This window comes from Trachemys scripta, chromosome 3, assembly GCF_013100865.1.
Source record: "Trachemys scripta elegans isolate TJP31775 chromosome 3, CAS_Tse_1.0, whole genome shotgun sequence".
In the NCBI taxonomy this organism is placed as follows: domain Eukaryota; kingdom Metazoa; phylum Chordata; order Testudines; family Emydidae; genus Trachemys; species Trachemys scripta.
Genome location: NC_048300.1, coordinates 2,647,895 through 2,663,161, shown reverse-complemented (window position 1 = coordinate 2,663,161; position 15,267 = coordinate 2,647,895). Strand labels below are relative to the sequence as shown.

The 15,267-nt window shown below is 45.1% G+C and overlaps 1 protein-coding gene across 2 annotated transcripts in view; it reads left to right on the top strand.

Moving 5' to 3' along the window:
- SYNDIG1 (synapse differentiation inducing 1) overlaps positions 1–15,267 on the top strand; it is a 93,393-nt gene that overhangs the window by 18,877 nt on the left and 59,249 nt on the right. For both annotated transcript variants that reach the window (XM_034763942.1, XM_034763943.1), the window contains exon 3: positions 8,938–9,075. In XM_034763942.1, the coding sequence (XP_034619833.1) occupies positions 8,938–9,075 (138 nt within the window). The remainder of the gene's footprint in view (positions 1–8,937; positions 9,076–15,267) is intronic.

The following is a 15,267-nucleotide window of genomic DNA, read 5'->3' as shown; positions in this document are numbered from 1 at the left end:
GACTTGAACACAGAGCCCTGATCTCTAGCCTTCTGCCTCAGCCCCACTCCCCATCTTCACAGCCGCTCCTGTGTCTCTCCCCCACCTGCCCCCTCACAGTGCTCTGAATGTGACACCGAGAGGAAACCGCAAAGGGTGGGTCTCCTGGGGGGGTCCCCTGGCATGGGAATGTGCGGCCCAAACATGCCTCTCTGGGTGCGGCCCCTGCATCAGTGTCTGGAGGTTGCCACAGCGTGAATGAAGAAAACATTAGCGCAACAGCTGCTGAGGCGGGGACTGAGCCCCGCTGGGTTGTTAATGACATACAAATGTCTCTGTCTAAAAGAAGAAACGGGCTTCTGAATGACACCGCAGGAATCCTGCAGGCTCCCCGTGCTCATCCCCAGTTATTGGAGAGGGAAGGGGTCTCCCTCCTCCTGGTACTAAAACGGAGGAAGGGAAAAGGGTTTCATCCCACAGCTTCCCTGACTCTGCCGCAGAGTTGTTAAGGCAGATCAGCAGTAAAGGGAAATGTGAGCAGAGATCCAAGTCTTTTTTTCATCAGCCTTTGGAGAGACGCAGAGAATTTGATCCTGCCATCCCGTATGCGCGGCACATCGCTGCGTATCTGGGAGAATCAGCTGCTCTGCCAAGAGACACTTGGATGAGAGTTGCATGGCCCAGTGCCCATTCAAGGCACAGATTTGCAAGGGAGGTGTTGTCTTCCCCACACATCTGCGTTGTGGCTTTTTTCTGGGGCTAACCCCCAGCAGCAGACCCTTTCTGGGTGGGCCAATGTGTGACCTTGTCTACATGGGGAAGTTATACCGGTTTGAATTTACATTGGTTGTTAAACTGATTTAGCTAAATATTGAATCAACAATATTTAATAGGAAGTTTAATAGGCAGCAGGTTTAAAACAAACAAAGGAAGTATTTCTTCACACAATGCACAGTCAACCTGTTTAACTCTTTGCCAGAGGATGTTGTGAAGGCCAAGACTATAACAGGGTTCAAAAAAGAACTAGATAAATTCATGGAGGACAGGTCCATGAATGGCTATTAGCCAGGATGTGCAGGGATGGTGTCCCTAGCCTCTGTTTGCCAGAAGCTAGGAATGGGCGACAGGGGATGGATCACTTGATGATTCCCTGTTCTGTTCATTCCCTCTGGGGCACCTGGCATTGGCCACTGTCAGAAGACAGGATACTGGGCTAGATGGACCATTGCTCTGACGCAGTTTGGCCGTTCTTATATTCTTATGTAGCATTGAATTTCATCTGCTGTTTTGTTGTCTAGTTACCTGGTTTAGTGAGATTCCTTTGCAACTCTTTGCAGTCTGCTTTGAACTTAACTATCTTGAGCAAAGGCACCGACTTCCTCTCTACCCGGGAGGTGCTTGACACCTCCCACCTCCGCCCCAGGCCTGCCCCCACTCCACCCCTTCCGCCAAGGCCCCACACCACCTCTTCCTGCCCCCACCCTGCCTCTTTCCACCCCCTCCCCCAAGCACACTGTCCCTGCTCCTCCCTCCTCCCCTCCCTGCAGCTAGGGTTGCCAATTTTGATTGGATGTATTCCTGGAAGTTTCATCACATAACATAATCTTTAATTAAATATTAATCTTTAATTCCTGGAGACTCCCAGACAATCCTGGAGGGTTGGCAACCCTACCCCCAGCACCTCCTGCAAGGTGCAGAACAGCTGATCGTGGCAGGTGGGAGACGCTGGGAGGGAGGGGGTGGAGTTGATCAGCAGGGCTCTGGGGGGCAGGGGGTGCTTGGCTGCCAGTGGGTGCTAAGCACACGCTAATTTTTTTTTTCATGGGCACCTATGATCTTGAGTAATCTTGTATTGTCTGCAAACCTCACTGCCACCTCACTGTTTACCCCTTTTTCCGGATCATTTGTGAATATGTTTAATAGGACTGGTCCCAGCATAGACCCATATGGGACCCCCCTATTTACCTCTCTCCATTGTGAGAACTGACCATTAATTCCTACCTTTTGTTTCCTATCTTTTAACCAGTTACTGATCCAGGAGAGGACCTTCCCTCTTATCCCATGGCAGCTTAGATGGTTAAGAGCAAACTCAAAGGCTTTCTGAAAGTCCAAGTACATTATATCATATACATTATATCAGCTGGATCACCCTTGCTCACACGCTTGTTGGCACTCTCAAAGAATTCTAATAGATGGTGAGGCTTGATTTTTCCCATACAAAAGTCATGTTGACTATTCCCTAACATATTGTGTTCATTTATGTGTCTAATAATTCTGTTCTTTACGATAGTTTCAGACAATTTGACAGGTACTGAAGTTCAGCTTACCAGCCAGTAATTGCCAGGATCACCTCTGGAGGCATTTTTAAAAACTGGGTGTCACATTAGCTATCCTCCACTCATCTGGGACAGAGGCTGATTTAAGCTATACATTATGTACCACAGTTAGTAGTTCTGCAGTTTCACATTTGAGTTCCTTCAGAACTCTTGGGTGAATCCCATCTGGTCCTGGTGATTTATTACAGTTTAATTTATCAAATTCTTCCAAAACCACCTCTGCTGATACCTCAATCTGGGACAGGTCCTCAGATTTGTCTCCTAAAAAGAATGGCTCAGGTGTGGGAATCTCCTACACATCCTCTGCAGTGAAGACTGATGCAGTGAATTCATTTAGTTTCTCTGCAAGGCCTTATCTTTCTTGAGTGCTCCCTTAGCACCCTGGTCGTCCAGTGGCCCCAAGATTGTTTAGCAGGCTTCCTGCTTCTGATGTACTTAACAATATTTTGCTGCTGGTTTTGGTGTCTTTTGCTAATCGATCTTCAAAGTCTTTCTTGGCCTGCCTAATTATACATCTTCACTTGACAGGCCAGAGTTTATGCTGCTTTCTATTTTCCACAGTAGGATCTGACATGCGTTTTTTAAAGGATGTCTTTTTGCCTCTTAATATCCTCTCTTTCTTTGTTTAGCCATGGCAGTAGTTTGTTTGTTTGCTTGTTTGTTTTTAAGGTCTTCTTACCCTTTTTTAATGTATTGATTGATTTTTTTATTTGGAGCATACATTTTAGTTTGAGCTTCTATTATGCTTTTCTAAAATAGTTTCCATGCAGTTTGTAGGCATTTCACCTTTGCGACTTTCCTTTTAATTTCCATTTAACTGGCGTCCTCATTTTTGTGTAGTTTTTGAAGTTAAATGCTACTGCAGTGGGTTTCTTTGGTATTTCCACCCCTCCCCCCCACGGATGTTAAATTAAATTACATTATGGTTGCTGTTACCAAGTGATTCAGCTATATTCCCCTCTTGGATCAGATCCTGTGCTCCATTTAGGACTAAATCAAGAATTGCCTTCCCCTTTGTGGGTTCCAGGACTAATTCCTCCAAGAAGCAGTTATTAATCGTGTCTAGAAATTTTATCTCTGTATCCTGTCCTGAGATGACACCCAGCCAGTCATAATGGGTATACTTGAAATCCCCCATTATTACTGAGTCTTCTGTTTTCGTTTCCTCTCTAATTTCCCTGAGCATTTCACAGTCATGGTCACCATCCTGGTCAGGTGGTCGGTAGTGTATCTCTGCTGCTACACTCCTATTATTCAAGCACAGAATTTTTCTCCATAGAGATTCTATAGTACAATTTGATTCGTTTAAGACTTGTACTACACCTCTACCCCGATATAACGCGACCCGATATAACATGAATTCGGATAGAACGCGGTAAAGCAGCGCTCCGGGGGGGCAGGGCCGCGTGCTCCGGCGGATCAAAGCAAGTTCAATATAATGCGGTTTCACCTATAACGCGGTAAGTTGTTTTGGCTCCCGAGGACAGCGTTCTATCGGGGTAGAGGTGTATATTTCACATATAATGCCACTCCCCCACCAGCACATTCTGTGTCATTCCTGTATATTTTATAGCCTAGTATTATTATGTCCCATTGTTTATCCTCATTCCACCATGTTTCTTTAATACCTATTATATCAGTATCCTCAGTGAATACCTGGCACTCAAGTTCACCCAGTTTAGTATTTAGACTTCTGTTTGCAGTGCTGTTGTAGCCATGTTGGTCTCAGGATATTAGAGTGATGCGGTGCGGGAGGTAATTTTTAAAGGATGCGTTTTTGCCTTAACAGCTTCTGTTACTCTGTTCTGTAGCCAAGGCCGCATTTCTTTGGTCCTCTGACTGTTTGTGTTTTTTAATTAGGGTATACATTTCGTTTGAGCCTCTCTTATGCCGTTTTGAAATGGTTTCTCTGCAAGTGACTGTTCCTTTTTAATATTGCTTCACCAACAGAAGTTGGTCCATTAAAAGAGATGACCCAACCTACCTTGTCTCTCTATTTAGACTTCTAGCATTTGTAATAAACACTTATAACATTTGTCAATATTTAGTTGTCTGCCTTCCTGTGATGTAATTGAATGGGACTCTTTCATTTGACTGTTTCTCTTGAGTTCCTGTCTGTACTTTGTCAACTTCTATCCTCTCCTCTTTGCTAGGACACAGATTATCCCCTTTAATAAATTCTCCCCTAAGGGGTGTCTCTGTCTGAACCATGTGCTCTTCTGCACTTGTCGACTTTCCCTCGGCCCTTAGTTTATAAACTCCTCTGTGACCTTTTTAATGTGAAATGCCAGCTATCTTGTTTCATTTGGGTTTGGGAGCCCATCCTTCCTGTATAGGCTCCTCCTTTCCCAAAAGGTCCCCCAGTTCCTACTAAACCTAAAACCCTCCTCCCTACACTATCGTCTCATCCACGCACTGAGACCCAGCAGTTCTGCCTGGCCCTGTGCATGGAGCTGGAAGTATTTCAGAGAATGCTACCATGGAGGTCCTGGACTTTAATCTCTTACCTGACAGCCTAAATTTGGCCTCCGGGTCCTCTCTCCTGTCCCTATGTCTCTGGTACCAACGATCACCGGTGCCTCCCCTGAACTGTACATATCTAGATATCTCAAGAGGTCCGTAACCTTGCAGGCAGTTCTTTATGTCAGGGCTAATGGCTAGACAACCCATCAAATCAGGCTTCATTAAAATACTGCACAGGTTCCTTACTGAGGTATTCTTCTGTGGTTGGGCTGCTGTCTCTTCTCCAGGAGTATCATTCGTCATACCCCACACACTCTGCTATGCGAACGTCTCAGTGACTAGCTTATTAAAGAAACCCAAGTTATTGATGAAATACAGGAGTGAGAGAGTGAATTATTCATACATAGAGCATAAGAGAATGGATTTGAGTTCTCGTGTTAAAAAAAATCCAGCGATGTCTGAAATATTCTCTGTAAAATGAAAAAAAGAGAGAATGTTTAAGTGAGTAAAAACCGAAACCTGTTACATCTGTCTCAGTGCTTATGTGGCCCTTTTCTCCATCGTGTCTGAGTGCCCGGGACTCGCGCCTGGCTTTCCAGCCTCACAGCACTTCTGCGAGGTAGAGCAGTGCTCTGCTCCCCATTGTCCAGGTGGGGAACTGAGACCCGGGGAGGCTCAATGACTTGCCCAAGGTCACGTCAAGGGGAGTTTTGGGATTGATTTCAGTGAAGCCAGGATTTCACCCTGGTCTCTGTGTTAACAAACTTGATTTACTTTGTGGCGCCTACATGGAGGATGAAATGGTTAATGGGATTCTAAGGCCTCTTATGACTGAAGTCAGGCTTGGATATTGATTCTAAAATTCCTGGCTGAAGGCTCAGGTTGTACAACATGTGCCCAGAACAAATGCCAGTGAAGGAGGTTTCTCTGTGGACAGGCTGGCGCGTGCTAAAGCAATGTATGTTCCTTTGAGTGCAGCTACCGTGAAATACATACAGTGGGTTCTGCGGGGGGAGCCTTTTCATCCAGTGTTGGGAAATGAATCGCCTTCCACCCTAACACAGTGATGAACTTCGTGCCGATATGGCTCAGCAGTCCAGCAATGACTCTTCAGAGTGTGCAGAAACCTGCATGGTCCATTTTTCATCTCAGATGCACAGAATCCCCGGTTTTGGAAGAAACCCTATAGGGCTTGCACACGAGTGGGAGTTTAGACATAGGAAACAATAATGCAACATGTGCATGAGATGGGAATCTGGTGTTTAACAGACCTTTGCAGTTTCTATGGCATTTATGTGAGTTGAAGAATCTATCACAGGTATTTGTGTGCTCCCCATTGCTATAGTATTCATGCACCTCACAATCTTGAAGATGTGTATCCTCAGAATGCCCCATGAAATAGGGAAGTGCTCTTAGCCCCATTGTACAGATGGGGAACTAAGGCACAGAGGCTAAGTGACTGGCCCAAGGTCTCTCTCACACAGTCTGTGACAGAGTAGGGACTTGAGCTCCCATCACCTGAGCCTTAGTTCTCAGCACTTTGAGGTCTGCAGCCATCCTTCTCTCCTGCAGGAGCAAGTTCTATAATGTAAGTCTAGGCCCGGCAGATGTTCTGTGTCCCAGAGACACATATCTAGATATGTGCGCTGGCCTTGGGGAAATGTTCATCGTTCTAGTGGATCGTAGCTGGCAGGGGAGGGGCTTTAGTGTGGGAAAGGGAATAATCTGTTACAGGCAGAACAGACAGATTGAGAAGCTCAGGTCAGACCCCCTCCCACGTTCCATGATTCGACTATGTAGGCGATTAATTAACAGGCCGCACTAGTTATGCTTTATTTGCATTTGATTTTTTTTTCCCCTGAAAGGAAATATGTTAATAGAAGCCACTGGAGTCTGTAGACACTGAGCTCTGTCATGCCGTAGGGATATTAACACTTGTTAGCCATGCATGAGGCTTGCGGCTAATTTTCACTTGTCTCTTTACCAGCCTTCCTCTGAGTCACACTTACTACACCTGGGGTCCAGACATAGAATCATAGAATATCAAGGTTGGAAGCAACCTCAAGAGGTCATCTAGTCCAACCCCCTGCTTAAAGCAGGACCAATCCCCAACTAAAGCATCCCAGCCAGGGCTTTGTCAAGCCTGACCTTAAAAACCAATAAGGATGGAGATTCCACCACCTCCCTAGGTAACCCATTCCAGTGCTTCACACCCTCCGAGTGAAATAGTTTTTCCTAATATTCAACCTAGACCTTCCCCGCTGCAACTTGAGACCATTGCTCCTTGTTCTGTCATCTGCCACCACTGAGAACAGCCTAGATCCATCCTCTTTGGAACCCCCTTTCAGGTAGTTGAAGGCTGCTATCAAATCCCCCCCTCATTCTTCTCTTCTGTAGACTAAATAAGCCCAGTTCCCTCAGCCTCTCCTCATAAGTCATGTGCCGCGGTCCCCTGATCATTTTCGTTACCCTCTGTTGGACACTCTCCAATTTGTCCACATCCCTTCTGTAGTCAGGGCCCCAAAACTGGACACAATATTCCAGATGTGGCCTCACCAGTGCCGAATAGAGGGGAATTATCACTTCCCTCGATCTGCTAGCAATGCTCCTACTAATGCAGTCCAATATGCCGTTAGCCTTCCTGGCAACAAGGGCACACTGCTGACTCATATCCAGCTTCTCGTCCACTGTAATCCCCAGGTCCTTTTCTGCAGAACTGCTGCTTAGCCAGTCAGTCCTCAGCCTGTAGCAGTGCATGGGATTCTTCAGTCCTAAGTGCAGGACTCTGCACTTGTCCTTGTTGAACCTCATCAGGTTTCTTTTAGCCCAATCCTCCAATTTGTCTAGGTCACACTGGACCCTGTCCCTACCCTGCAGCCTATCTACCTCTTCCGCAATCCATCCCATCATCCAGATCATTAATGAAGATGTTGAACAAAACCAGCCCCAAGACCGACCCCTGGGGCACTCCGCTTGGTACCGGCTGCTAACTAGACATCTATCCATTGAGCCCGACGATCAAGCCAGCTTTCTATCCACCTTATAGTCTGTTCACCCAACCCATACTTTTTTAACTTGCTGGCAAGAATACTATGGGAGACCAAATCAAAAGCTTTGCTAAAGTCAAGATACATCACGTCCACTGCTTTCCCCTCATCCACAGAGCCAGTTATCTCGTCATAGAAGGCAATCAGATGGGTCAGACATGACTTGCCCTTGGTGAATCCACGTTGACTGTTCCTGATCACCTTCCTCTCCTCCAGGTGCTTGTGCCATGGTCAGTATTGTAAATCGCCACAGCAAGGCCAGACGGGCTCTATGCTGGGATTGTAAAATGAGCTGTCTGGTAACCGTTCCATCGCAGGAGGATGTGTGTGCTGTTCCTTGCAACCTGCAAAGGAATCTTCCACTCCTCACACACACCTTTAACCCTTCCCAAAATGCCTTGAGATGCTTGAAACAGCGTTAGCAACATAAAGTGCAGTCCCGAAATGTACACGTCCCAGTCCCGGGCTGAATGACTCCAGGAGAGCGTTTGTCCTGGATTCCCTGTGGCACCGCTCTGCCTCTGCCTGAGGCTCTGTGTGGCACCAGCCTCTTCCCAGTGGGGGGCTGAAGTGAGCCTTAGCACCCCCTCGCCATCAGGCCCCGCTCCTGCTCCTCCTCTTCCCCCCCATGGCCCTGCCCCTGGCCAGGCCAGAAGCCAGAGACGGACAGTAGTAAGAGTTGCCTAGGGAGCCCCAGAGTCCCAGACCCTCCCCCTGCCCTGGTCAGCGCAGCCCAGGGACAGGGACACAGGCCGGGCGCTGCTCTGTGGCACCCTAGCTACAGTAGAGGGTCCAGGGGTCCCCACAACGGCCGGGGCTCCCTGGGCAGCTCTTCCCACGTCTCCGCTCCGGCTTCTGGCCTGGCCAGGGGGTGGGGCCATGGGGGAAGAGGAGGAGCAGGAGGCGGGACCATGGAGGGGGTAGGGCTCCTGTATGTGACCCTTTTTTGCATTTTGGAAAGGTGATTATCCTGTCTGAGCTATAAAAATACGCCTCAAGTTACCGGGGAGGTTCTACTCGTAGGTGCTCACAGACGGCGCCTTTGGCGGGAGGAGTAACTGAATTATTAACCGGAGTCTTTTCTTTCTTCCTTCTTCCACTTGCTATTCCAGAGCGACTACTCGAGTGACACAGAGAGTGAAGACAATTTCCTCATGATGCCCCCAAGGGATCATCTCGGCCTCAGCGTATTCTCCATGCTCTGCTGCTTTTGGCCACTGGGAATTGCTGCCTTTTATTTGTCACACGAGGTAATGTAAAAGTCTCTCCTGCTAACTCAGAACACGGCAGTCTAGGATTTGGATGGACTCAGTGTGATGTGGAAGGAGGCAACTGGGCATATGTTTTTGGGTTACACACACATGATGTGGATAGCTAGAAGCAGAGAGCGGTTCAGAGTGTAGCTAACCCACTGGTGAGTTCCAGGTCTCCTTCTGTGGAAATGCATATATTGATAGTGGCATGTGCCTATATGTTTTCCTTTGTACTGAGTGCAGATGCTATAAAAGTCCTTAGCTCTGATTCTTGTGGTCCAGTCCTATGTTGCTTCATAGTTGAGAGGGTCAGCACTTCCCTGTTGGAAAATATCCTTTTTGGAAAAATTCAATTTTGCACGGGAAAAATTTTAAATTTTGCTGAAACATTTCCATCCCCCCTCCCCAGGAAAACTCAAAATCACCGCTCCCAGACAGCCCACCTGGAAGGCTCTGTCAGTTTCATTTTCTGTCCAGGGAAAAAGTGACCTTGACAAGAGCATTCCAGACAGGCAGAGGGAAAGCTGAAAAATTCCAAAATGGGTTTTTTCTGGGAATCCCTTCCTGTGAACCATTTTGCTTTTTCAACTTTTCAGCCCTATTCGGGATAGACAAATTTGCAAAAACATGACATTTTTCTCAGGAAGGATTTCCCTTTTCCAGCCACGCTATGACTAATATCCACTCAACGTCTCCCTCCAGTGCGTCTTCAGAAAGGCTGAAATGCCAGAAGTCTCTCAGAGCAGAGGGCAATGTAACTTACAGGCCTGGAATCACATTGCTGGACTCATCGGTGGTTACAATGAAGTGTGCTGCCATCACTAGACAAAAATATAAGAGAAATGGAGCAGCACATTGGCACATGCCATCTGTGTGCTTCACAGCCCTGAAATCACTCGCATTCTAGTCTGACTCTATAATCTCCCAGCTCTAAAGTTCACCAGTATTGTCTCTGTCATGTCTGTATGTACCTCTGAGGCCCTTAAGATCAAAGGAACCTACAAATATGGTTTATTGTGTAGCACCTAGAGCAGTGGTTCTCAAACTTTTTTTTTCATGGACCACTTGAAAACTGCCAAGGGTCTCAGCGGACCACTTAATGATCTTTCCAAAAGTTGATTTTACCGTTAGCTAACTATTGTAAAGCGCTTTGGATAAAAGCGCTATATATATAATATAAAAACCTTAATAATAATTACAAATTATTTTATTATCTACAAATAAAAGCACACAATTCATATTTTAACATCAGTAGTCTTACTTTTCTAATGCGATGGATGTGTCCTCTCTCCCCTGCCACGGCAGCCCCCGAGCTGGGGCTGGGAAACCACAGCAGTCACAGAGCTGAGGCTGGGAAGGAGGGCTGTCCCTCACTGGCAGCCGCAACCCTGGAGCCGAGGAAAGTCGCAGGAAAGGCTGCAGCGACAAATTCCCCCCACTGTCCCCTCCCACCTCCCCCTATTGTCCCCAAGGCAGCCACATCACCTTACATGTGTGTTTTCTCCAGGGTCCAGGCACCTAATTAGTGGAGCCACACCTGCGCAGTTCCACTAATTAGGTGGATGGCCCTTGATTCTCTTGTGTGTGTGGCCCCCACAGGCGTGCATCTTAGAGGGAACTATCCGCAGACCGCCTGAATGGAGCTCATGGACCACTGGTGATCCATGGACCACAGTTTGAGAACCTCTGCCCTAGAAGATGCTTAAAATTAAAATCCGTAGAAGTTAGGTTTTGAGCCAAAGTGTAGAGGAATATGGGAAAATGAAGTTGCTAGTGTGAGAAAAGTTAAAGATAAGTTGGAGACAGAGTGTTCCGGGCAAGTCAGAGTTGGCAAGCACATGACCTGGGGTTGTGTTACCATTATGTTTTGGTTATAACCGGTTTGAGCAAGATTTTTCATCAGTGTTTTTGAGAATTGTGACTGTTTTATTACAATGCTGTCTATATTAAGAGCATGGGAAGGACACTGGGGCAGATGTTAATTTAAATCATGGGTAAAGTAAAGAGCCAACAGGAAGGTGGTGGAACTCTCAGAATGGTGAAGGACAGTTTAATGCTAATTCGTATTATAATGGCATCTAAAAGGAGTGGTTTAGCTAAATTGTGGGAGCGCGCCAATTAACATCCAGGGTTCTAGGATGAGACGGCTGTGGCTGATCGCTCATTTCACCTTTGAGTGTCAGGATAATAGTAACGTTTGTGTGAGCCGTTTGCCTAACGAATCATTGTTTCTTTTTAATAACATTTGATTGTATCATTCCAAGTGTGGCCTAGCAGGCCTCTCCTAAATCGATTGTCTGTAACTGACCTACACAGTCAAACCTAAAAAACTAAAGTTGGGTTTTATTGAACCCTTATCTTTAACAAGGTAATATCGGGAACATTTCAACATAAAGGTTACAAAAGGTTACAGTAGGAGGGAAGAGGTATGAAGCTACTTTATTTTAAATGTATCGATCACTGGACATTTGATCTTAGCTGCCTCCAAACTGCAGAGAAGATTAAGACTGATTCAGTAGAGAATGTAACAAGTTTTTCCTTGTTTGAGGGGTATTGATTGCTCCAGGCTTGCATCAGGGGAATTTTCAGGAGAAAGCTGAAAGTGGAGATTGCATACCTGGTGTAGAAACACAGTACACCTCTACCCTGATATAACGCTGTCCTCGGGAGCCAAAAAAATCTTACTGCGTTATAGGTGAAACCGTGTTATAGCGAACTTGCTTTGATCTGCCGGAGCGCGCAGCCCCGCCCTCCCGGAGCACTTCTTTACGTTTATTTCCAAATTCATGTTATATCCGGTCGCGTTATATCGGGGTAGAGGTGTATTTGGGTGCCCAGTATTTCAAGTCCTCTGCCCTCCAGCCAAAAGCTGTTAGTGGACAAGATTCAGCACAATATGAAATGTTTTCCTGCCATAGAGAACTGTTCCATGTAGGTGCATTTGGGATCCTGATTTGTGGCCATGACCCTAATTTTATTTTGGGTAGGTTGCTGTAATACTGTTACTACAATAAGACTGAAAACTACTAACTGGTTTTATCCAGGCAGTGAACTTACAGCCGGTTCTATTAAATGCGAAACATCCCCACTGTTCATGTACTGGTACAGTTTTGATTATAAATGCACCCAGAGGGAGGTTATTTAAATGCTTGATTTCCATACTATGGGTGAGCATAAGAACGGCCATACTGGATCAGACCAAAGGTCCATCTAGCCCAGTGTCCTGTCTTCCAACAGCAGCCAATGCCAGGTGCCCCAGAGGGAATGAACAGAACAGGGAATCATCGAGTGATCCATCCCCTGTCGCCCATTCCCAGCTTCTGGCAAACAGAGGCTAGGGACACCATCCCTGCCCATCCTGGCTAATAGCCATTAATGGAGCTATCCTCCATGAATTTATCTAGTTCTTTTTTTGAACCCTGTTATAGTCTTGGCCTTCACAACATTCTCTGGCAAAGAGTTCCACAGGTTGACTGTGCCCTGTGTGAAGAAATACTTCCTTTTGTTTGTTTTAAACCTGTTGCCTATTAATTTCATTTGGTGTCCCCCTAGTTCTTGTGTTATGAGAAGGAGTAAATAACACTTCCTTATTTACTTTCTCCACACCAGTCATGATCTTATAGACCTCTATCATGTCCCCCCTTAGTTGTCTCTTTTCCAAGCTGAAAAGTCCCAGTCTTATTAATCTCTCCTCATATGGCAGCTGTTCCATACCCCTAATCATTTTTGTTGCCCTTTTTTGAATCTTTTCCAATTCCAATATATCTTTTTATGAGATGGAGTTACCACATCTGCACGTAGTATTCAAAATGTGGACGTACCATGGATTTATATAGAGGCAACATGATGTTTTCTGTCTTATTATCTATCCCTTTCTTAATGATTCCCAACATTCTGCCAATGCACATTGAGTGGATGTTTTCAGAGAACTATCCACAATGACTCCAAGATCTCTTTCTTGAGTGGTAACAGCTAACTTAGACCCCATCGTTTTATATGTATAGTTAGGATTATGTTTTTTCCAATATGCATCACTTTGCATTTATCAACATTGAATTTCATCTGCCATTTTGTTGCCCAGTCACCCAGTTTTGAGAGATCCTTTTGTAGCTCTTCGCAGTCTGCCTGGGGCTTAACTATCTTGAATAGTTTTATATCATCTGCAGATTTTGCCACCTCGCTGTTTACCCCTTTTTCCAGATCATTTATGAATATGTTAAATAGGACCGGTCCCAGTACAGACCCCGGGGGGACACCACTATTTACCTCTCTCCATTCTTAAAACTGACCATTTATTCCTACCCTTTGTTTACTATCTTTTAACCAGTTAGTGATCCAGGAGAGGACCTTCCCTCTTATCCCATGACAGCTTACTTTGCTTAAGAGCCTTTGGTGAGGGACCTTGTCAAAGGCTTTCTGAAAATCTAAGTACACTATATCCACTGGATCCCCCTTGTCCACATGCTTGTTGACCCCCTCAAAGAATTCTAGTAGATTGATAAGGCATGATTTCCCTTTACAAAAACCATGTTGACTTTTCCCCCAACAAATTATGTTCATCTACATGTCTGACAATTTTCTTTACTATAATTTCAACTAGTTTGCCCGGTACTGACGTCAGGCTTACTGGCCTGTAATTGCCGAGATCACCTCTGGACCCTTTTTAAAAATTGGTGTCACATTAGCTATCCTCCAGTCATTTGGTACAGAAGCGGATTTAAATGATAGGTTACAAACTACAGTTAAGTATCAGGGGATAGCCATGTTAGTCTGTATCTACAAAAACAACAAGGAGTCTGGTGGCACCTTAAAGGCTAACAGATTTATTTGGGCATAAGCTTTGATGCATCCGAAGAAGTGAGGTTTTTACTCACGAAAGCTTATGCCCAAATAAATCTGTTAGTCTTTAAGGTGCCACCAGACTCCTTGTTGTTTTTTGAAACTACAGTTCGTAGTTCTGCAATTTCACATTTGAGTTCCTTCACAACTCTTAGGTGAATTCCATCTGATCCTGGTAACTTATTACTGTTTAGTTTATCAATTTATTCCAAAACCTCCTCTGCTGTTACCTCAGTCTGGGACAGTTCCTCAGATTTGCCACCTAAAAAGAATGGCCCAGGTTTGGGAATCTCCCTCATATCCTCAGCCGTGATGCAAAGAATTCATTTCGTTTCTCCGCAATGGCCTTATCGTCCTTGAGTGCTCCTTTAGCATCTCGACCGTCCAGTGGCCCCACTGGTTGTTTAGCAGGCTTCCTGCTGTTGATGTACTTAAAAAAAAAAAAATTGCTATTACTTTTTGAATTTTTGCTACTTATATATATATATATATATATATAAGTGATCAGCAAGCAGCAGCCTGTTGCAGAAGAGAAGAGCCCACTTACCATTACAATTACCTGGCTCTGTCAAATTTCAGAGGGCCTGCTGGGAAAAAAGGTCCTACCAGGAGGCATCTTTGCAATTCAAATAGATTAATAAAGGCTTGATTGTCAGAAAGGAAGGTAGAGTGTATTGTATATTACCTCCAGGGCAGGATGACAAGCATTTGTGGGGAGAGGGTCAACAGTTTTTGTTTTTTAATTTAAATTTAAATATATTGTGAAATGTTAGTATTATTAAACTCCCTTTTTAAATGTAAAATGTATTTTAAAAAGCTGTTCTCCCCACCACCACCACTCAAAAAAGAAAAAGATCTCTGAATGGTTATTGAGAGGTTTTAAGTTTTGTGAATTAAAAATTCTGAGAATGTTTTCCATAAATTATTCTGAAGAAAAACCATTTTGGAAAAATGTTGAGTCTTTGGGGTGGCAGTGGTGAGAGAAAGACATGCACAAAGTGGGTGAGGGAATATCTCTTATTGGACCAATTTCTGTTGGTGAGAGACACACTTTTGAGTTACACAGCGCTCTGCTTCAAGTCTGGGAAAGGTGTTCTGAGTGTTACATTAAATCCAAGGTGGAACAGATTGTTTAGCATACATAGTTCATGGACAAGTTTCAGAGTAACAGCCGTGTTAGTCTGTATCCGCAAAAAGAAGAACAGGAGTACTTGTGGCACCTTAGAGACTAACAAATTTATTAGAGCATAAGCTTTCGTGGACTACAGCCCACTTCGGATATGCATCCGAAGAAGTGGGCTGTAGTCCACGAAAGCTTATGCTCTAATAAATTTGTTAGTCTCTAAGGTG